General features: G+C 30.1%; 2 protein-coding genes across 5 annotated transcripts in view; both read right to left on the bottom strand.

Moving 5' to 3' along the window:
- The window catches only part of LOC105251008 (ecdysone receptor), a 48194-nt gene extending 32427 nt beyond the window's left edge, over window positions 1-15767 (bottom strand). The window contains exons 1-2 of one of the 3 annotated variants that reach the window (XM_025409429.1): window positions 15258-15767; window positions 14941-15145 (exon numbers count right to left, since the gene is read on the bottom strand). The gene's annotated coding sequence lies outside the window, so the exon portion shown is untranslated. Of the gene's footprint in view, window positions 1-14940 lie in introns of all 3 variants that reach the window. The other 2 variants (XM_025409428.1, XM_020027423.2) reach the window with 2 other exon arrangements.
- Window positions 15768-17210: 1443 nt separating this feature from the next.
- LOC105251009 (WD repeat-containing protein 35) lies at window positions 17211-21401 on the bottom strand. Of its 2 annotated transcripts, none has more exons than XM_011257486.3 (2): window positions 21271-21401; window positions 17211-20946 (listed from the first exon to the last, which is right to left on the bottom strand). In XM_011257486.3, exon 2 carries the CDS (start codon window positions 20890-20892, stop codon window positions 17341-17343), a length of 3552 nt encoding a protein of 1183 aa, XP_011255788.1. In that variant the 5' UTR covers window positions 20893-20946; window positions 21271-21401; the 3' UTR covers window positions 17211-17340. The 2 variants fall into 2 exon arrangements, with proteins under 2 accessions (XP_011255788.1, XP_011255787.1); XM_011257485.3 differs by lacking the exon at window positions 21271-21401 and adding an exon at window positions 21154-21234.
- Window positions 21402-23156: the final 1755 nt, after the last annotated feature.

The raw sequence follows: 23156 nt of genomic DNA, 5'->3' as shown, positions 1-23156 counted from the left end.
ATATAAAGTGTAATTCTCAATTGGATATAATAGACCAGTACCTCACTTACTTACTTTCAAAATTTTCTTAAAATCTAGCAGATTACATCATAAATTCCAAACTTGGAGAACGTTGGAGGAAAAGGGCAGAAATAAAGCTATCAAGAAAAGGCAATAATCATTCATTAGCAATGATGGGAAGTAAAATTTAATGCCATGAATACAAGACAGAAATGTGTGCGATAAAATTAACAAATTTATAGTGGTCATTTTGCAAAAGTCAAAGTTCAACAATCCGAAAGTTCACGTTAACTGACTATACCAGAAAACAAACTTGCTATTTCCAGCACAAGAGGAACGAATCGCTCCAAGGATTCGTGCTTGTATAGCCTCGATCGATAACGTGATCTTACCTGTTCCATCCACTCGCACTTTCGCGAAACGAAAGAGAAAGAGGGACCGGTTTTCCATATCGGCCATAACGGATGTGAATGTGGACAACTTGGCCGTGCTAAGTGTATGCCAGCAGGTTGGCTTTCTAACTTGCAATGCAACCATTGTATCTCAATATTTATTGGGATAATATGGCTAACTTTTGTATACAGATAAAAAAGATTGCATATGGATGGCTAATATTTATATAAAATGATAGAGTTATATATATGAATAAAAAATATATCAACATGTGCGTGTGTGTTTGTAAGCAGAATTAAACATTTCGGATAAAATCGCTTCTTTAACTTTATTAGTATATTATACGAAAAAAAAATAATTTTTGCGCTGGCAATTTTTATAATACTGATTATGAGAGAAAAACTATAATAGTTTTATATAGATTAGTTGAGTCGAGTTGAAACAAAACGCTATACAGAGTGTATGTTGCCGACAATATAGCTACGAGGATATTGATTTTCAGATATAAATAGTCTGTAGTATCTATTATTCAAAATGCTCTCAACCTTGTTGGGTTGATAGTACTAGCCCGTGATGCTCAACAAGCGATTCTTCTAAAGAATTTAAGTATAATATAAAGAGAGAGGAAGGGAGAGAAAACATTTAAAATTTAACAATTCCAAAATTTTAGAATTCTTCTATCATTTTAGAAAAAAGATAATCGTTTATTAAAAAATTTAGAATATATATTGATAGAATGATTCTCTCTAATAATCTAAATTTAAGAATATAAACTTTTCAAATTTCTGAAAATAAAGATTTGGAATTTTCTAAAAATAAAAAAATGAGATTTTGAAATAATGCTGGCAAAAAATAACTAGAACGAGTGAATTACGCTTAAATAAAGATTTTAGAATAATTAAAAAAAGAATAAGAAAATATCTAATTAGAGAGATGAAAGGGAGAAAGAAACATGAAAGTTAAAGAGAAAAGACAGAGAGAGATAAATTAACGATAAAAAAAATTGATCCACTAAAAAAATATTTTCAAAATTCTTTATAATAATTTCTGGATGTCTTCTGGATACAAAAAATTCACAGTATAATTCTGCGTTTATTATAAATTCAATTTAGAATGGAAATATACTTTTAATTTGTTTATTTTTAAAATTACATACAATAAAACTTTATTAATTTTGATTTTTGAAAAAATATAAGAGGGAAATTCTTGTGGAAAGCAAAAATTAACGGACTCCAATTGCTGTGGATTTGCATAAACGAAATTGCGTATACGATACATAAAGGGAACACGTTATTAATGTGAAAGTATACGTGTATATCGAGGTATCAAAATTAATAAAGATAAATTTAGAAGATTTCTATAACATCTCTAATATTTTTAAATATCATGTGTTTTAGAAGAATATTGTTTGCACCCATTTGTCTCTATTATTACTTTTATATCAATTACAGATTTACACCTAAACTAATATACATCTATTAGTTTTCTCATATAGAGAATTTTTTTAAATATTATTTATAAAAGGAATTATATATTTTAATATTAATATAAATTTATGAAATCCAAATATATTAAAAAAAATTTTGACAACATATGTGAAATATACATGTATCTAATCTATATGCTGGGGTGCTTGACTAGACGAGCATGTAAATGACATTATTGATGATACATGCAGTCTGGCAGGAAAAGAATCACATGAGGCAGAAGGGTGGGAGAGAAAGCAAGTATAGCCAACTATCTAGGTCAGAAAACAAGTGTCGCAACTTGTCGAATATGCTGTTGGTACGAATAAGCGAATAACGCGTGTACGCGCTTTTACGTTTACGTCTTCTGCGATCAGCGAAGACTATCAAGCTACTACATGATCCGAACTATTATGCTATTCATGTTTCTCTCTCTCATTATAATTATACATATCTAGTAATAAAATAAAAATAATAAAATTATAAAATTTAAAAAAAGGAGCATGCACATAATCAAAACACACATAAAAAAAGATAAATATTCTTAAAAAAATTATGAAAAATAATTGAAAGTAAAATCTAGCAATTGTTTTATAAAATATACGATATATAGATTACGTTTTGAAGATTAAAAATGCATAAATTGCAAGTGATGTGAATCGTAAATATATCGCCAAAATGACTCCAAATGTAGTTAATGTCAGCATAAAAAGCTTCAAACATATTACATATAATATCGTATAATTATATTGTTCTATCTTTTGCATTTTTGACAATACGACTTTTTGTCTTTCATTCTTCTATTATTTATAAAAATAAAAATACGTATAAGTTTTCCTAATACATTCTATGTCAACGTAATGAATATCAAATAATGGAAATGTACAAACACACATAAAATTTACGTTCAGTTAAGTTTGTGTTAATTTTAGTCGAGAATAGATATGTCGGAAATAAGTCAGCTACATAGTTTCTAAATAATTTTGTATTTTTTATTTAGTAAGAATCCCAAAAGTAAATAATGTCCAAGAATGTTTTATAAATATCTCTCTCATACTTTATATAATAAAAATTATAAAGATATAAGATACATTTCCTTGTGACGAATAAAAAACTGCTCTTTTAAAATTATTAATAAATAAATTGGCATACAATTATAATCCATTAATTGCTCAAATCAATCATTTTCATATAAATAGGCAAGAGATGTATTTAATAATTACATAAAAACAGAAGAATTTATCAATTGTTAAATCCTTATAGCTTAACAATATAGAATGTCTGATTTTCTGCTTATTATTTTTAAACTCTTTATCTAATTTGGCATTGATATTTACTTAGTCAGATAAGATATCGATAACTTTTAAATTATAATGAATTTGAAAACGAAGAACAAATTTTTCACGAATTTAATATCAAGGAAGCTAAATAATAAAATGCTATTTTTACAATTAGAGAAAAATTGTATTTATATTTATATAAAAAAATCATATCAAAGTAAAATATAATATTTAAAAAGATGCCAATGTTAACTTTCGCTTCTGTTATAGGTCTATTCGTGTCGACTGATACTTTTCTTCATATTCGATATGAAAGATAATGCTATTTGTCGTACTAGTTCAAACGATGAGTTAGTCCAGCTTCGTGGAAATCATTTGAAATGCAAGCAATGTGCTCACGCACGCGCCCAAAGAAAAGAACGCGATGAAATAGTCACGTAAACGTCGGACAATGACTCCACATTGTCCTCGCGCCAAACAATTCTCGTGGATCCGTTATTTCTGACAGATAACTTGAGTTTTTTTTTAATTTCATATTAGTAAGTAGTTTCGTATTTGAAAGTAGAATATAAATAATATCAAATAGAAAATAAATATGAATCGAATTAAAAATTGACTTGTTTCATCATATACATATAAGTCATATATATGAATCTCAGATAGACAAAAATTATTCAGATAATATTTTCTCTTTCAAATCAAAATAAAGAAAAATATCGGATATCTTTAAAAAAAAATTCCATTGATTACAATTGAGTATTTTGTATATATGTATACATTGTGTTGCATATGATGTGTGTGTGTGTATATATATGTATATATGTACGTATTTATGTAAAATGTATGTAAAATTCCAGAGCTAGAAAAGAATTTAATATTCTAAGTTTAAAAAAAAACTCACATAAGATCTGCCTTTGTAAAGTGGCATTTCAAATTTAAAAATACTAAATTTTATCAAGAATTTGCAATTCCTGATATTATAGGTTTCAAAAATAATTCTATTATAATGAAAAAAACGTAGTATTTGATCTTAAGTAAATATCCAATAGCTTTCTATTTTCTTTTTAAAAATAATACATTTTATAAAAAGATCATAAAATATATTGATATCTCGATATATCAAAGTCAGTGGAATTTTCAACAACTTCTAAATTTCAGTATTTTTAATACGTTATTTAAAAATCGTATTTTAAACGAATAATAAAATGAGAGATATAAATCAGGAATATATAATGTATATAGGTATATTATATCTCGACATATATATATTGTCACCCAATAAGTTGTATGGAATCAGTGTGCTTATAAAAATCACATTTTTTTGTATTTTCATTTATCTATTTTCATTTATCTTTCTCGTTTTACTTCTCTTCAATCGTTATTGTTATTTTTCTTATTATTTGTATCACTTTTTTTATTTTACTTTTATATATTGTCATAATTAATACATTAATATTTAATATCATTAATATATTATTTTTTAAATAATTGTACGATCATTATTATTATTACTAACACTATTATTATTTTTATTATTATTATTATTCATGTTATTATTGTACAGTATTATTATAAATGTATTTGTATATAAGTGTATTATCCTTTTCTCTATTTCTATTTCTCTCTCTCTCTCTCTTTCTCTGTCTCCCTCTTTCCTTCTCGTTACCCTTGTTTCTATTATTACGACGCTTCGCTTCGCTCAGTTGCTTTTTATCGCGCGATCGATGGCGAGTCGCTGCTCTTCGACAGGGTCTGGACTCTCAGGGAAGGTCACAAGTCGTTATCAACTCGAGTTTCTCCACTTAGTAGTTATATTGCCCTGATTTGCATTCCCCCCCTCCACCTCTGCTGACGAGAGAGAATGCGTAACTTTTCCCACCATGTGTAATCGAAAACGCAAAATAAATTTGTCAGTTTCCGCAAAAAATGCATTGTTATAAATCAAATATATTATCAAAAATTTGTATTGCCAGATTTTTTATATGTATAAATTAAATAAATAATAAGCTTTTGCAATAAATAGACTTCTCTATTCTAAAGTTATAATAAAGAGAAATTGAACATTTCCTTTATTTAAAAATTTTCAATCTTCACTCTTATTCTAGTTCATGTGTAAATATTGTTCGCGCAATATTGAGCTATAAAAGAATAGAAAAACAAAAGTAAATAATCTGATACATGGTCATATCACCTGAGATAAAATATGAATAGTAGCAGAACAATATAAGAAGAAAATTTGAATTTAGCGAAAAATATCCCAGTTTTAGAACAAAGAAATATGATTATAATTTTATTATCTTTAAAGCTTAATTTATATGGACAATTTTTCGGTTATTTATTATCAAATCTATTGACATTCATATAAGATGAAATCTTGAAATTCACATAAGATGATAATTTGACAATTACTGAAATTATTCGGCTGTTATTTAAAAACAAATGGATAAGAATTAAAAAAAATAAAATTATTATGAAATTTGTGAATTTTATTAACATACAATACAAGAATTATATAAAGCGTTTTAATAATCAAATTTTACATGTATTATTACATATAATATATGTAAAATTTGATTATTAAAATGCTTTATATAACTCTTGTATATTTAATCAAATGCTTTATAAAATTCTTATATTTTTAACAAAATTTACAGGTTTCTTATACTCAAAATAGTTTGATATTAAAAAGATTTTATCCATTTATTCTTTAAGCCAAATAGTTTCAACAATTTTCGAATGCTATCTTATGAACTTAATATAAACAAACAATTATATATATTGCAAATGCATAAATTTTTTCACATAGTTTCTTTTATTAAGCAGTAAATTTATTTTAATTATGGGCAACCAATAATAAATATGTTTTAATCGAGCAGTCAAGTTTCCCAAGACACACGATGAGTAAGGATGAGCAAAAAATATCATCATATGTAGTTCGAGGACAACGAGCGTAGACATCATCTATGAATTATTATACACAGACTATGTGTACACGCTGTCAATAAGATAGAAGGTACAAGTATGAGTGTTAGTTGATTCAAACATTGTTTTATCTAGCGAAGTTTCACATGTTCATTGAAATATAATTGTATAAATATTATATATAAATATTACGCGTATTAATCATCGTTCCCTTCAACAAAATGTGCTAGATGTTGAAATTTGTCTCACGCTAAAGATAAGGAATAATAAGTAATCAATTTTATTTCACCCAAAGAAAGATGTGTGAAAGATACTAATGTATCATTTTACGTGCGTTCTATGAACGAAATATAGTGATAGATTCTATGTTTTCTATGTGAAATAAAAAGGATTCACACTATTTGATTGCTTCATATATATTTTTCGCATGAAATGATATTTTCAGTATCATGTTTTTCCTGTGAAGTGAGACTTATCTCATCGTAACACAAACATACACAAATGTGTATGTAGAGTCTACAGCATACAATTATAGAACCAATAATATAAACAGGATAATGAAATATTCAACATTTCAATATTTATATCTTAAAATATAAAACTATCCATTAAAATGCGAGGTATCACAATTAATCAGCATCTTTATCTTCACGATTAAACGAATCGTGTCAAGGTTATCAAAGATGTGTGTGCCTTCTAATGTAAGTAAATAAAAATCGTCTCCTCGATTAAAGAATTCGTTGTAAATATCGATATCAATTTAGAGACAATGTTCAAACAATGGAATATTTTAAACATGTTGCCCCCCAAATTAAATGTATAAATATAATATTCTTTTTATCTTTAAGAAATTGTCAGATATAGTTTGAAAAAAAAAGAAACGCTATTTTGAAAACTGAATTTTCTAATTTAACAGAATTTTAACAGAATTTTTCTATAATTTTTTTATTATTAAATTTTAAAATACTATAAAAGATAGAATTATTTAAAAGATTTATTTTTTCCTGTTCTGCTTTTTAAGCATATTTTATGTCATTGATTTATAATACTTTTTATACGATAGCTTTGAAAGTTTGATATGCATTCTAGTATCAGAATTTTTTATAATATCAGTCTTATTATTATTATTATTATTGTCATTATGTATATAATGATAATAACATACATTTAAGGGCAATTTAAAAAATAATCTGTGAATATATATTAAATAAATTATATATTAAATAAAATTAAATAAATATCAAATATCACATTATACGATGGGAACATATTTTTATTGTGTTTTTCGTATTGTTTGAACAAGTAAATTTCGAATAATATATCTGAAAAATTCCAAGTATTTTTCATTTAAAAACTATTAAAAGCTATTAGAAACATTAAAAAATTATTATTGAAATATAATAATATTACGATTTTCGTCGTGTTGATGACCTAAGAAATGTGTTATTAACTGATAAGTACACAAGTAGTCTGGAGAAGATATGTTTTTTAAAGAAAACAATTTTTTTTTCAAGTCTGAATGGACTCGATATCCGCTCGATATTCGTTCAGCTGTCAAATAAGCGTGTTACTTAATGTCTGCGATTAATTTTTTGAAGATCTAATTTATATTTTTTTCTCCCCTTTTCATGTTTATATTTTTTTTCAATGTTTAGATATAATTTATAGAGGAAGTTCTCAAAAATATTCAATCTCCAGTTGATCTTTATTAAAATTCAAATTTTCGCACCTAAAACACTTTATTCTGGATAATAAAAGATGAATAAAAGATGAATAAAATAAAATAAAAATCGATCGAAAAGGATAGAAGTACACTTCCAAATTTTAATGGACAAGAAGCCACAATATGATTATTATTTTTCCAGATGATCGAAAGTCGGTGTTCATGACGACAAGCGGAAATGACAAATAAAGGAGACTATTAGAGCGGAAAAAACATAAATGGATATAAATAGATAAAGGATTAAAAAGCGAGATTTACAATTTTTTGATTCGAGCTTTCCAGTCAATCACGCAAACTATACGAATGTCACTGACAAACACATCGAGAATTTTCAGTGCGCTTTAATGCAAATTGTAATTTCCGTTTTCCTCGTCACTCATCACCAAGATTCCGGCAAGCTTCGAGCACTATGTCCCTAAACTCTCCTTGTTTCGCAATGTGTTTTCTCATTCGGCATCGTCTGCGCTTTATCTCCGGCTGTTCTCGAGAAATGTTCAGTCAGATGTGCTAGCAATGCGGGAACGACATTGGGAGTTGGTAGCGGAGCGATGGTGAATAGAGGTGGTGAGGGTGATGGTAGGTAATGGTGGAGGTAGGCAAAGGGTGGTGGCAACGTGTGACGATGGTGGTGGCACCAGAGAGACAGACAAAATGGATACAATGTTTTCGCTTTGGTCAATAGTGCCAAGGGAAAGCGTCGCGTTCGCATTGCAATACATGATTATTACAGTCATCCGTAAAAACATGCGACACTACAGACTCGACATGGCACACAGCGAGAATATAGGGCGACTGTAGACAGCTGACACAAATGCAGAATTTACAGACTCCTCGAGTCGAGAATACGGAGTGTGTTACAAATGAGGATGTCACAGTCATTAAGTTTTATAGTATCCAAAATACTAGTAATAGTATCCAATATTATATTTGGATTACATCTCGATAGTTGTCTTTCTGTTTATTAAAAAAATATCGCACCGACTTTGCGCTATAGCATAATTTAATTAATTAATTAATTAGATAAATTAATCAGACACACTGTAGCTTTCGACTTTTCAAAACATATATAAAATCACACACATCAATTTATACTTTGCCAAAGTCTATTTTTTAATAATTAATAAAATAAATATTTTTTTAATAAAATATTACTAATAAATAATATTACTAATAAAATGATACAAGTATTACTAACACACTGAATTTATTTATAGAAAATAAATTATTATTAATCAATGAGCTGTAATATTAAGAATTTTTACTACTAAAATCTATGCATTAACATTGACAGATTTATTTAGAAATAAAATTAATTTTCATGAATAGAAATTTTTTTATAACTTGACATTTATATCACATGGATGTTTAAATTCAAAATTAGATATTTTCGATAAACTTGGCATCATTAATGTTTTCGAGTTTTGACATTTGTGAATTGGATGCATCAGATCTAGATACACGTGCATTATAATTTAGAACAGTAGTTTGACATTTCTAAGTATTTGTGCCACAGAAAGCATAAACACACATTAGGCATGAAAAAAATAAAAAAATTATACAATATTAAATTGAAATATAATGTACAGCAAAATACAATTTTGAGTGAACCAAATTAGGAAAAATATATTTTAATCAACAATAATAATGCACAAATGTTTAAAGATGTATTCGATGTTGGAAAAAAAAATCAAACTTGAAACTACACTGAAAAAAATAAGTGTCAAGTCAAAACTTATATACTTAAAGTAACGCGTTCATTGTTTCGTATATACGCAACAATTTATAATCTTCTTAGAAGAATTTAATAATTTTAAATTTCAACAATATTCTAGTCTTATTTTAATATTGTAATTGTCACTTCAAGAATATATAATTATTTAATTCTACTTTAAGAAAATTATAATCCTTGATTTAAAAATGTTATTTTCTATCTCTAACATTGTTTCTTTTCCATTCAAGAAAACTAAATATTAAATCATAAGAATATTTGTCTTGATTGAACTATATAAAATGGCTTCATTCAAGTAAACAATTATTCAAGCAATTATATTTTTCTTTAATTAACGCAATATCTCATTTCAAGATTTCAGTGTTAAAACTAAATATATTTTCAAAATAAAAATGTCCTTTTTTCTGCGCAGAGAGAATAAGGTAAATAAGATAATAAACGAATGTATGTCAGAATGTATGCGTATGTGACATCCTGTCGAAAATATACGCGTATATAACGCGTGCTCGCGATGTTTCTCTCCGCTTCGAAAGCGACACGAGACATACATATATATCAATAATTGGATCGCGATCGTCGCAATCGCGACTATCGAGCGTATAGCGAGCACGCGGTCACTCGCTCCGTTCTTGCGGTGAGTCAATGTGTGTATATGTATATGCGAGCTAAAAATGATACGTTGCACGGGGAGTGACGCCATGACGAGTCAGCTCCTCGGCCGATGATCGACACGGCGTGGCGTACGTACATACATGCGAATATTTACGTCAAACATTGCTACGAAATTTGCAATAACTTAGCTCGCGCAGAGAACTTTTTCGTCGAACCATCCATAGAAAGAGGACATTCTTATTTTGAAAATATATTTAGTTGTAACATGCAAATCTTGAAATGAGATTATATCGCGTTATTATTAAAGAAAAATATAATTGCTTGAATAATTGTTTACTTGAATAAAGCCATTTTACGTAGTTCAATCGAGAAAAATATATTCTTTTTTTAAGATTTAATTTTCTTGAATGGAAAAGAAACAATGTTAGATCGAAAATAACATTTTTAAATCAAGGATTATAATTTTCTTAAAGTAGAATAAAATAATTATATATTCTTGAAGTGACAATTACAATATTAACATAAGACTATAATATTGTTGAAATTTAAAATTGACAAACAATGAACGTGTTAGTTTAAGTATATAAGTTTTGATTTGACACTTATTTTTTTTCTGTGTTCTTGTTCAATCGAATATTGTTGCCAACTTATATCTTCAATATGTATGTGAAACTCCGCGTGTGATTTTAAATTTTGAATATTTTCTTGATTTATACAATTAATTTACTACAAATGTTACGTATATTTACGATTGTCGTGTTTATCATTTGTCGTTGTCTTTACTAATAATATCGTTCTGACGAACTATGTTGTTAAGCACGAGTGAGACAAGTGGCATGTACATTTCTCGTCAGCAAAGGTGTGTAAACAGCACTTTGTAAACAGCAAGACAAGGTAAAAAAATCCTAAAATCGAAAATAATAACGATAGAATATTAACCGCTTTAGTTTGAGGCTGTCTGTCTGATATCACGTTGGAAATAATATGTTAAAAATAAGATACTTGATAACAATTTCTACAGTCATTGAGGATTATTTAAATTTAGAAAAATATAAATTATAAATATATAAATATATATTCATTAATTTTTTTCGAGAGATTTATGTCTCTAAATCTCTGGAAAAAAATTAATGGATATATAATTGACGATGCATTAAAATAATTTTTTGTCTTAAACGCGATGTGTTTAAATGTTTTAGTATGATACTGTGTTTTTAATTCATGCCTAAGCATATATGCTTTAAAATACGATTATGAGTCATATAAAACTTACGATTCTCTGAAAACCGATAAGATGATGCATTATCATGCAGTATCTTCAATATTGACTGCACATGAAAATTTAGTGGAGATAAGTTAACGAACGAGTAATTCCGAATGAGAGAAAGACAGAGAAGAGAGAGAGATATTGATAACAAATTAATTTTTAAAAAATTTATTTTTATAAAAACGTTAAAAAAATTAATTAAAAAAAAGATGTAAATACTCAATGTTTATGTTTTCCGTTATTCTTTATTCACTTTCTCTTTATATATTGTCTTTTTTATTTTTCAAATATAATAATTTCACGTTTTTCTTATATTTTTATTCTGTTCTTGACAACAATCTATGGACAACGTTAGATAATTCTTGATTTTTACTGATAAAAATCAAATAAGATGTTTTATAAAAAAGAGGAAAAACCTGTATAGAAAATGTTATGTTGATATTAATCATGTAATATGTACATAATATGTATTATGTATATTAAAACATGTACACTTTATATAATTATGTACAATTCGGATATATGTTTTATATCTTTTCGGTTTTTAATTATTTTTGAACAAACTTTCGCAATGCTTAGCACTGCAAATCATTTAGCAGAGTAGTTTTTGAAAATTAATTAAATTATGAATTTATTAAATTTTATTGTTGCAATATTTTATATTTGCGTCGAACAATAATTTGCAAAATAAATGTAAATATAATTTTGCAAGAAAATATATTTACACGCAATGTATTAATACGAATATAAGAAATAAATGCATGTCATGCGTGTAATGCATTAACAGAATATGTAATTTATGATAAGTAAATAATCGATTTTTATGTATTTTTAAATACAAAATTTTTGAAAAATTCCTACACACTTTGATAAAGTAAAATAAAGTTCAAATAAATTTTTTAACGACATTTGATACATGAATTGATAAGAATAAAGGTAACAAAATTGATTTTTTTTTTGAAATTCGTAGAAGAACAAATTATATTGTTCATTCATTAAAGTTAAAATATTATTTTCCGATCGCGAATTCCCCCGTCTAAATTTATTTAGTTTAATATGAAAGATTTATTTAAAATATGTTTTATAATTAATATACATTTTTGCAATATATAAAAGTTGAACTTGTTTTATATAATTTTATTATATTATTCAGCATTTTGATATACACACATTTTTTGTATAGTAATTATTACGACTTTTTATATACTTTTATGTACTTTAAAAGCATTGCTAGGCATGTGCAAATCTTTTAACATTACTAACTTTAATATAAATTTTATACTAATTGATGGCAAAACTAAATTTGAAATTGGAGTAAAAAATTAATGACAAAACTTATGTACATCCGAATATCATTTCTCATAATTAAGGATATAAGTTAATGTAGAGATAGCTTAATATGCTTAATCTTCGCTTTTACTTTACCTTTTTAAGATATGATAATAAATAGTAAAAATAGCATTTTTTTCAAGGTATTTTCACAAATAATAAGAATATAGTACAAAAAGCAATCGTCTTTCTTAACAAAGCATATAATGTTCCTTAATTTTTAAAATATTTCAAGAAATAAAAAATTAAAAAATAATGATTTTTATAAATCTTTCATATATTACTTTTATAAATTGAAATATATTGTTGCAAATCGTGCATCACTTACACAATCTTTTTTTGAGCACCATTTTTTATTCTTTGATATATAAATAAAAAAACAATATAAAGAAAATGTTCATAAACAAAGTATACACAAAAAATTATATTCTTTAAATTTTTATCTTTATAAAATTAAAAGTGTTACTTTGTAATCTTTTTGTAAATCATAAAACAAATTTAATTTAATTTTAATTTAATTTTAATTTAACTTAATTTTATTTTTATTTATATATATTATATTTGTATTAAAATAAATAAATATTTAAAGGACTTATATTTTCAAAGTACAATATAAACAATTTCCTTTTTTTTAGCTTTCTAATTATCTAATGCCTAATTAATATTTATTTAAATTCTTTAATATAATTGTGTATCTATTTAATTATCCATAGTTTAATTTATAAGTTATCTTTTTCTCGGTTTTTTTATAGAATTGGATTATATTATAAAATTTCATAATATCTTATGTTTCTTCAAGAATATTAATTATTATTAGCAAATGTTGTATCACTTTGATATATCGATTCTTTTAAATATCGTTTGTTAATTTTTCGAGCGTAATTTTCACACGTAAAGTCTTGTTGATCAAGAAATATTTGATACAGTTTAATTTTAAACAAAAAAATAAATCACTTTATAAATCATTATAAAAATCATTGAGGCTAATATTGATATATATAAATTTATTATTTATTTATTAATTATTAGTATAATATATAAATTATTTAACTTTTTTTAATGCATAACTTAAATAAATTTGAAAAGGAATTCAATTTGGGAAATGCAATCTTCTCTTAAAATTTGAATTTAATTATTGAGATAATAAGTATTGTCATAAATATTTGATATAAAATAATAATTGTAATTAATAGCGTATTATTGTGTGTACGACTAATGTACGAATTACTACGTCCAAATATTTTGCACAATCAATGTATACATTTCTAATCGGTCATTGCATCCCAATCTTTTCAAGTATTTGGACAAACAGCGAAAGACACGAGTACATGTAACGCAAATTTTTCGCTACGTATTATGTCAATAATTAAATTCAAATTTTAAGAGAAGAATGCATTTCTCAAATTGAATCCTTTTCAAATTTATTTAAGTTATGCATTAAAAAAGTTAGATAATTTATATGTTATACTAATAATTAATAAATAAATAATAAATTTATATATATTATATTAATAATCAATAAATAATTTTATATATATATATATATATATATATATATATATATACATATATACACACACACGTACCGTGAGCGACATCAGAGTGAAAATAGGCACACATGGGCTACAATTTTAAATTTCCCAATTTTGATGAAAAATGAACGAGAAGGGACATCATCTCTCGCGCGATTTTCCGATTGTACTAAAAATCGATACGTTTGCACGCGATTAATTAAAATTTCTGTGCCGATACCACGACTTGTGTCGTTGCCAATAATAAATTTTCAGACATCTTGAACGTCAACGAATTGTATCTCGCATTTGTGCGATCGGAAAGTTCTCGTCGTGCGACGCGTCCTCGCGCGAAGGTCGCGCCTTCGTGCGAGTGAATAGCAAATGTGCGAGAGAGAGAGAGAGAGAGAGAGAGAGAGAGAGAGAGAGAGAGAGAGAAGGAGAGCGAGCGAGAGAGAGAGATGCAGAAAGAAAGGAAAAGAGGTGGGAGAAAAAGGAGGAAAGATAGAGAGAGAAAGCTAAATCAATCCTTCCATATCATAGATAAACTCCTAATCCTCGATTGGAATTAAGATGATCGCCCAATTAATTAACACTATTCAAATATCATACACCTATAATACCCCGTATCGCGAGAGTGCGTGCGTGTGCGCGTATATATATATCTTATTTATCCTAGAGAAATTGAAAAATCGTGCAGGTACTCACGCATGACGAGGTGCGGAGCGTCGAAGTTTTCGGGCAGGATCTCTCCCCCGGGTCCTCGAAATCTCGCGGATGGCACTCTCATATGCACTCACACACGTGTAACACGTCTCACTTTGCTCTTCTCCTTTTACCGCATCACGTACGTACGTTAAAATGAGCGCGAATACGACGAGGGAAAAATCGCGAGATCGCAGATATCAGATCCCTGAAGAGAGAAGCAAAGAGAAAATAGTCGCGGATCCACAAACAACTTCTGTCTGTTTAGCCTCGCCTCTCGCGAAAGCGCGACCGATCGCTGTCTTCGTTGCACTCTTTACCATTCGTCACCGTCCGAGCATATTCGTCTCTTTCTCTCCCTCTCTCGCATCTTATCACCCATCCACTTTCAATTCTTTCTCTCTCTTTCTTTCCCTCCTTCCCCCCTCCTCCTTCCTTCTTTTTATCGTCCCTCTGCCTCTTTTACTTTCTTTTTCGTTCGAGCCTTTATCCTCTTTTCCATCTTTCTTTAGTCTCGAAAGCGCGTTTTCTGTCTTCGATTGTCCAAGGAGGAAGGAGAACCGTGTTACGTACGAGAGAGACAGGCAGATAGACAAACGGAAAAGGATAGAGAGACAGACGTAGGGAGAGGAAGAGGAAAGGGGGTGAAAGAGAGAGAAAGAGAAAGAGAAAGAGAGAGATAGAGACGCACGTCAATTCGGCGAGAAACAATGCTACAAAGAGAGGACGTTCTTCTTTGAAGAAAACGCAATGACACACGCACGTCACTGACTCCAATTCGACCGCTATGAGTACAAGCACGCGACTGCAGTGTTCGTACATGCTACGGAGTGACTCGCGACTCTGCCATCGACTGCGACGGTGGCGCCGCGGCGGCGACACTCGGAAGCAACACGCGCCAAGTTCGAGCGTCTCGGAGCGAGGGAAACTGACGTTGCCATCACCTTTGCTTCGCGCGATCGAAATAAGTGCCTCTTATTTATCGCGTTGCGAATTTTACGTCCTCGAGAAAATAGAAAAACCAAAAATTATCAAGAAGAAATTGATAAAATAAATAATATAGAATACATTCTTTAGAAATAAAATAAAATCTTTAGAAGTAAAATAAAATCTTTAGAACGGTATTTTTATTTATTATTAATTTAACTGGAATTAATAAAGGTCATTGAAAATAAAATCTTATAGTGAAATTTGCCGGAGAACTAGTTTTTCTATCATTTTGAAATTGCCTCTTAATTTTCAATCTGTTCTAATTTTTATATAATTTTCTAACAATAAGAAAATTATAAATATGTCTGGTATAAATATAGATAATAAATATTTATTATTATAATTTTTAAGCGACATTTTAATATTATAAAAAAAATAGTAATATTTCAATGTGATGAGAGATCAATTATCAGAGAATTTACAATTATTAGATTCAAAATAAAAAAATAATTGCATAGCAAACTACAATAGCAAAATTATATAATAATAGTAATGTATTCGCTTGCATAACTTTGTAAATATAATAAAACAAGATCTATTCCTTAAATATTCATGTTTGTAACAATAGATATATATGGCTCTCATAATATCAATAATAGCAAAGTGAAGATTACATTCTTGTTAAATTAAATTTCATCGCAGATAAAAGATATCCATTTTATTATACTGAATTTTTTATCTGTCTATGTTATTTTCTTTCTATAATAAAAATCTATTGTTACTTAACATTAATATTTTAACATTAATAGTTTTTACAATATCGTCTCTCTCAACATAAGTAAAATAAAGCATATAAATATTATATAGTTGGAGTTTTAACTTTGACTCATCAAAAATTGATGTCTTGTTATTTATGTAAATTATATATATGTAAATGATATGTATGATTTTAAAAAATATATCAGTGCAAGATTGAGAAAGAATTGACAAATTCTTAAAAATATTTTATTTGTAATTTTTGTTAGCATTCTTTAATTATTCGATTAATTGTAAGGCACGAAAATAAAAAAGGCACTTTATCTCTCTTTTTTTTCTTTCACACATTCGCACGTACAAAACACGCACACATTGCACTTTCTTATTCTAAATTATTTTTTATAATTAATCTACATAAGTAAATACATTTAATATTCCAGAGAAAAACTCCAATTACCAGATTATATAGATAAACTAAATATTATATAAATCAGATTTAGTTATAATATTTAAATAAGCTTTTAAATTGTCAAAATCATGAAATAAAACTTTTTCATTTATAATAAGGCTTTTAAATAAAGCTTTTTCATTTTCTGATTGCACACTTATTAAAATACCATAGTTCTATAAAATTTTTTGATAAAAATTCAATATATATATGTTTCTTGTTTTTTATAATTATGCAATATCTATTTTGATCAAATCTATTGACATCACTTACATGTATGTGATAGTGCTGTGACATAAAGGACAAGCGTTTATATTAACTACGTCGCGTTCCGTTGCAACATGATGTCTACAAACGGTACAGATCCATGCAATGCTGAGATCCATCAGCGGTTTGCCCGAAACAATGCAAGCTGGGAACTTGGTCGAGCAATTAGGACACACGGTACACCAATCGGGTACCAAGGTCTCGCAGTTGACGCATTCCGCTTTATTGTTGCGGGAATCCTTCGGAGTATGCTTTGTGAAAATGTTCACCGCCAGTTCTTCGTATTCTTCTTTTTTCGCGTCCGAGATCGTCTCAAGTCCCTCCAATTTTATAAAGGCCTTCGAACAGGTAGCGAACGCGTGATTGACGGCGCTTGACAGCGCCAATAGACAATAAATGTCTTCTACCTCTAGAATATCCTCATAATCTCTCAATCGTAGGGCCGTCTTCATCGCGGCGTCGAAACTGCCGTCATATAATTGTCTGTGAGCAAGCAAAAGAAAGTGATATGCCTCGGCTCCTCGCCAGGCGTTCTCTATGATTTTGGTATCTTCATTGCTTTCAGTAAGACCCATAACAATGTTGCTGCGACCACCTTTTATCGCTGGAACACTGTTGATATGATCCTCGATCAGCAATGCTGCGAGAACGTATATCTTCTTGACTCGCAAAGGATGCGATTTAGACTTGGTTTGCTCTTCGGCAAGACGAAACAATAATTTAGCCGCTTCCAAATTGTAGTTGGCTTTCTTGTACAGCTCGATCGCCTGCAGACGTTTACCATTCGATAATAAATGATTAGCGTATTTATTTAGCAACTCACCGATCTGTGCCATCTTGTAAGTTTTCGCCAGATCAACGGCTTGATCCCAATGATTCAGACGTACGCATGTATCAACAGCAAGTTTTACATCGCCATATTTGATATATGCTGCCACTGCTTGCGAACTCATCCCCACTGAAGTCAACATTCTTGCTACTGTTTTTAAAATAGGACTCTTGTCCGGTAACTGGTCCACTGTTGCTGCCAGTTGATGGAAGTCCTCCAGTTTGTAATAGCATTGAATGAGCTTCTCCAGGTTCCTGCCTTTCTCATAATATTCCTTCGCGTTCTCCCAATTTTGCCTTTCGGCAAAGTGGTCGGCAATCTTGTTGTACGCGTGCTCCATCTGCTTGTCCGAACCTCCGATGCCCATCTTCATTAATTGCAAAACTCGGAAGTAGTCACCTAGTTTTTGGCGCAATGCAATCGCCAAATCTCTTCTGTCTATGTCTAAATACAGCTTCTCGGCCTCGTCATAATTGCCAAGAAACGCTGCTACTTCGGCTTTCTTCAGCTGATCGTTATGCACATTCTGCAGACGTTTGATAAACTGTATACCTAAATAATCTGTGCATCGTACCATGGCGTTTTCCGCCGTTTCTAACTCAAGCTTCGTCAACGCGGACTCAGCTAATAAACGCCACAGACGTGGATGTGGATTATCTTGGATGAAATTATTAGCCTCCTTCAGACCTACTTTGGCCAGCAATTCTCGCGTGTCTCTAAGAGATTTTACTTCCAAGTCGACGATCAATTCTTTTCGCGTGTCGTCGGGTTTCAGCATGAGATCGTCTAGTAAAACGCAACGTATTTCTAAATCCTGGAATGCACAAATGTATCCGGAGCAGGCTATAGGTTCTTCGGGGTCCAGCCCTCTTAGAACATACATCCTGGTCTTCTCCATAATCGCCAAGAGCGCGGGATTGTCCTGCGCCCAACACATAGCCCATACGTCCTTTCTCTCAAACTTGACTATATCTTCGCTCGCATCTCCGTCTCGCGAGTTGGGCGTTTTTTGCGGATCCAGATCCAACATGGTGAGAATACCGTTGGCATCCATGATGGATACACGTGTGGAGTCGCAATTAATAGCAATTTTGTGCAATCTACGCGCCGTGTTGTATCTATTCATGAGCGTAACTTGCGGCAGGGAATATCGTTGAATCATCCCTGATTCTCTGCCAACTAAAAGAACTTTTTCAGTGGCATAAATACAACAGATTGGATCTACGCTAGCCTTCATGTTGATGGGAGTCTCGAATGTACCGTCCTTGTCTAAATCCTGAATAACTTCTGTCACACCGGTCGGTGTTTCGTCCACATGATAGATCTTGTACTTGCGCATCCTGCTAGGATGCAACGATGAATTACGGGGAGTGCGAAAGTGCCATACTAGAAAATTATTTTTAGACGCAGCCATCACCATGTTGGCGGTCATAGTGAGATATAACGGCTCTAAATCCATAAATTTGGAGTCTATCGGTGTGGCAATAGTGTTGCAAACGAGCAGAGCAAATTGCTCGGTAGCTTGAGTAGGATCGTTTCTCACGGAGAGTACACAATGTTCCCCGTGCGAGGCTATCGATATCAAGGCTCGCACATACTTGGTGCAACACGTATTGTTACTCGTGTTCCAGAAAGTTACGCAGATGCCATCCTTGCTGATCTTCTCGTTTGTGAAGACAACTGTGTTACTGAAATAAGTCCACTTGTAATCCAGACGAATATTTGCGAAATATATGTGGGAGTCGACCGATAAAGCGACTCGAAGAGAAGCTTTCTCCCATGTGCAACATGTTACTTCTTTGCCTGGTATCTTCAAGGTCCTCACATGCTCGCCGAATGGTGTATAAAACTGTATAACATTCATGTCCTTTGTCTCTCCATTACTGAGTAATGGCATCATGCCTGTTACCGCCAAGAGAGATCCACAACTGTTCCAACTACACCATGAAGTGGTCACACCAGTTTCCATCATAATCGAATTATCATCACTGGTATCTCGCATTAATTGTATCATGCCATTGCGATAGCAGATAGCAAGAGTAGGACAGTCTATAGCAACGTAACCATTTCTTCCATCGTACCATTGTAGTGCCACTATGACCTGAAACTGAGAGGTATTTAATGAGGGTACGCTCAGTTTTGTTAGGAATACACCTTGATTATTATAAAGATGAAGTTCTCCATTTTTTAAACCAAATAAAAGCAATTTTCCATCTGGAGACCATTGTACAGCAGAAAGGGATACATTCTTGAGTTCTTTGCCCCAGATCCTGTTACCATCAACAGAACCAACAATCACAGCTCCATCTTCATAGACTATACATATTTTTTGACCATCGCAGCTCCATGCCATTCCTCTCACTATAGATTTATTGCGATTGTTTATCATTTCTTCATACCAAGACCCTTTGTACAGCATCCAAACAATTATAACTCCATTTTGATCGCTTGAAGTCAACTTCTGATGTTCTTCGTTCCATGTGACCACTTGAACATGACCGTTATGGCCTTCTAGAGGTTGATTCATGCTTAAATTACTTGCTGCAGCCAAGCCTCGAGCCTTCCCTCCACTGTGTGAGCCACTGACATTGGAATCTACTCGTAATACCTTCAAGAGACCATCTTCACCTCCCACAGCAATGTATCCATCTCTTTGATTCCATGCTATACAATTTAATCGAAAGTTATTTGGTATGGAGATTTTCTTACTCAGATATACAAACATTGTTTATGTCAGTGTCTTTGACAATTTTTCATAGAATTTGATGTATTGAGAACTCTGAAATCAATATATTTAATTTATAATAAATTGTAATTTTTTTATATAATAATTTTAATTCTCTCATAATAATTGTACTATTATTATGAGATGAAAAGCGATTTCTAAGTTAAATAAGAATTAAAAAAATAACAGACAAAGGATAACAAATAAAGGATAACAGATAACATGATTTATTTTTACGCTGTTGTAAAAAAAGCTTCATACTTTATGATAAAAAATAACATTCGTAACAAACTGTCAAAGCCATACGTTTGACAGCATCTGTCAAGTTTTCCTTAGCAACGAAGACAATGTACATAGAAACGCATAAACTGTACTTACATGGAAGAAAATAAGCGGAGAGAAAACTGAATGTTTTTATTAATTCGTGTTTATAAAATGCCATCTCTAAATCTGCTTTCGTATTGTGAACTTTATAGTAAATTTACGATTTATCATCTGCTGCAAAATATTATAGGTCCCGAAGAAAATTAAAAAACGCTGATATTAATCGCATATTAAAAATAATTCCACAAGTATAAAATTTTAATCACAAATATTTTATAACTTGTCCAGTCAGCTGTTTTAATGTCAAAAGTGAAAACGACGCGCACTCTGTAAACATAAAAACGTGGACAGGAACTACGAAGTCAAAATCCACGAATGTTTTGTAGGTAACACATAAAATGCATAATTTTGGTTGTGTTCCGTGCTACGTGCACGAAATGTCGGTAACATGATTGCTAGAGATGCAATAGTAATGCAAGAGATGCTTGTGTAAAATTTATTAAAAAATATCTAATATAAATAAGTCTCTCTTTCTTTTTCTATTATTAATATTACTTAATATTACTAATATTATTATTATTAATATTGTTGACAGGTCAATCAAATGCTTCAAAGCATTCCCAGCGTCTCCTTGACCGCAGTCTTTATTTCATTATATTTATTATTTGTGAAATTAATTATTTGCTTTCATCTTTCATAATAATTTATTTGATCAATGTCATAATTTGTTTGATCAAAGGATCCTCAGTCTTCTTGACCGTAGCTACAATATAATAATAAAATAAAACAAATTATAAATTACTCACGAGTGCTTCGCCATCGCACGATGTGTTCGCTGGGTCGTTATTGCCATTTCTCTTGTTTTTTCCTGTTCCTTCATGATACTTCACTCAAAAAGATAATCACGCACTAATCGGCATACGATCACCTAGCAATTTATTTAGTCACGCTTTGTACAAGACGTTACACCACGTCTTTTGTCGTTTTGCGACGCGACAACAATGCAATAAAATCTCAAAGAATGACTCACTCGGGATCAGAATAACACGCCACGCGCTGCACAAATAAAAATCGTACAAATTAGTAATCACCCATTGCAAAAATGATGAAGAACGATCGCGTTTTGAAGGATCTCGACGAACGACATACGACCTGCTCGAGTCTTCCCGCGAGAATGTCAAGGTTGTTCAAACGCGTGACGCGCGTAAGCATAATACACGTATGTATGTGCGCTAACAGCTCTTTTAAGAAAATACTCAGGACTGAAACAGTTTCACCAACTGGTCAATTGACGAGTTTTTTGTATCAGTGATTGGTAGAACTGTCTCATATATGAAATAGTTGATTAAACTTTTTTGAAAAGTTTATTCGTCGTTGTCGCGATATTAACGTCCGGAATAAATGGAATATATTCCTAAGTTATATACAGTTTTATTATTAATAAATAAAGTTGATTGCTCTCGAAGGGAAGAAAAGGAGATTGGGCAACGAAATAGCGCGGTGAGTGATTTATAAAATTTTTATTTATTATTTATATTAATCTTTAATTTAAAAAATTACTATCGCGAAATTGGCAAAATTATGATCATTTGATTAATATATCGTTATGTTTTCAATATAATTAATGAAATAATAATTAATGTATAATTGAATAATCATATCATCATGTATAATTGAACAATTTTATAAATAATATGCAACTATATATAATGCGACAGATTTTACATATAATGCGATAGATTTCGCATATTTCACGTAATTTATCTATTTAATCTCTCTCTCTCTCTCTCTCTCTCTCTCTCTCTCTCTCTCTCTCTCGCTCTTTCATCCTCTCTTTTTCAAGTAAAAATCGTTGTACGAACCTAAAATAATAAATTACACTTTATCATAGACAAAGTATATTTGACTGTATGTATTATTAAAGAAGTAATTATTGTTCT

This window comes from Camponotus floridanus, unplaced genomic scaffold (assembly GCF_003227725.1).
Source record: "Camponotus floridanus strain SB8 unplaced genomic scaffold, Cflo_v7.5 scaffold264, whole genome shotgun sequence".
Classification (NCBI taxonomy): domain Eukaryota; kingdom Metazoa; phylum Arthropoda; class Insecta; order Hymenoptera; family Formicidae; genus Camponotus; species Camponotus floridanus.
The sequence above is the reverse complement of the archived record's forward strand: the minus strand, read 5'-3'. Positions and strand labels throughout refer to the sequence as shown.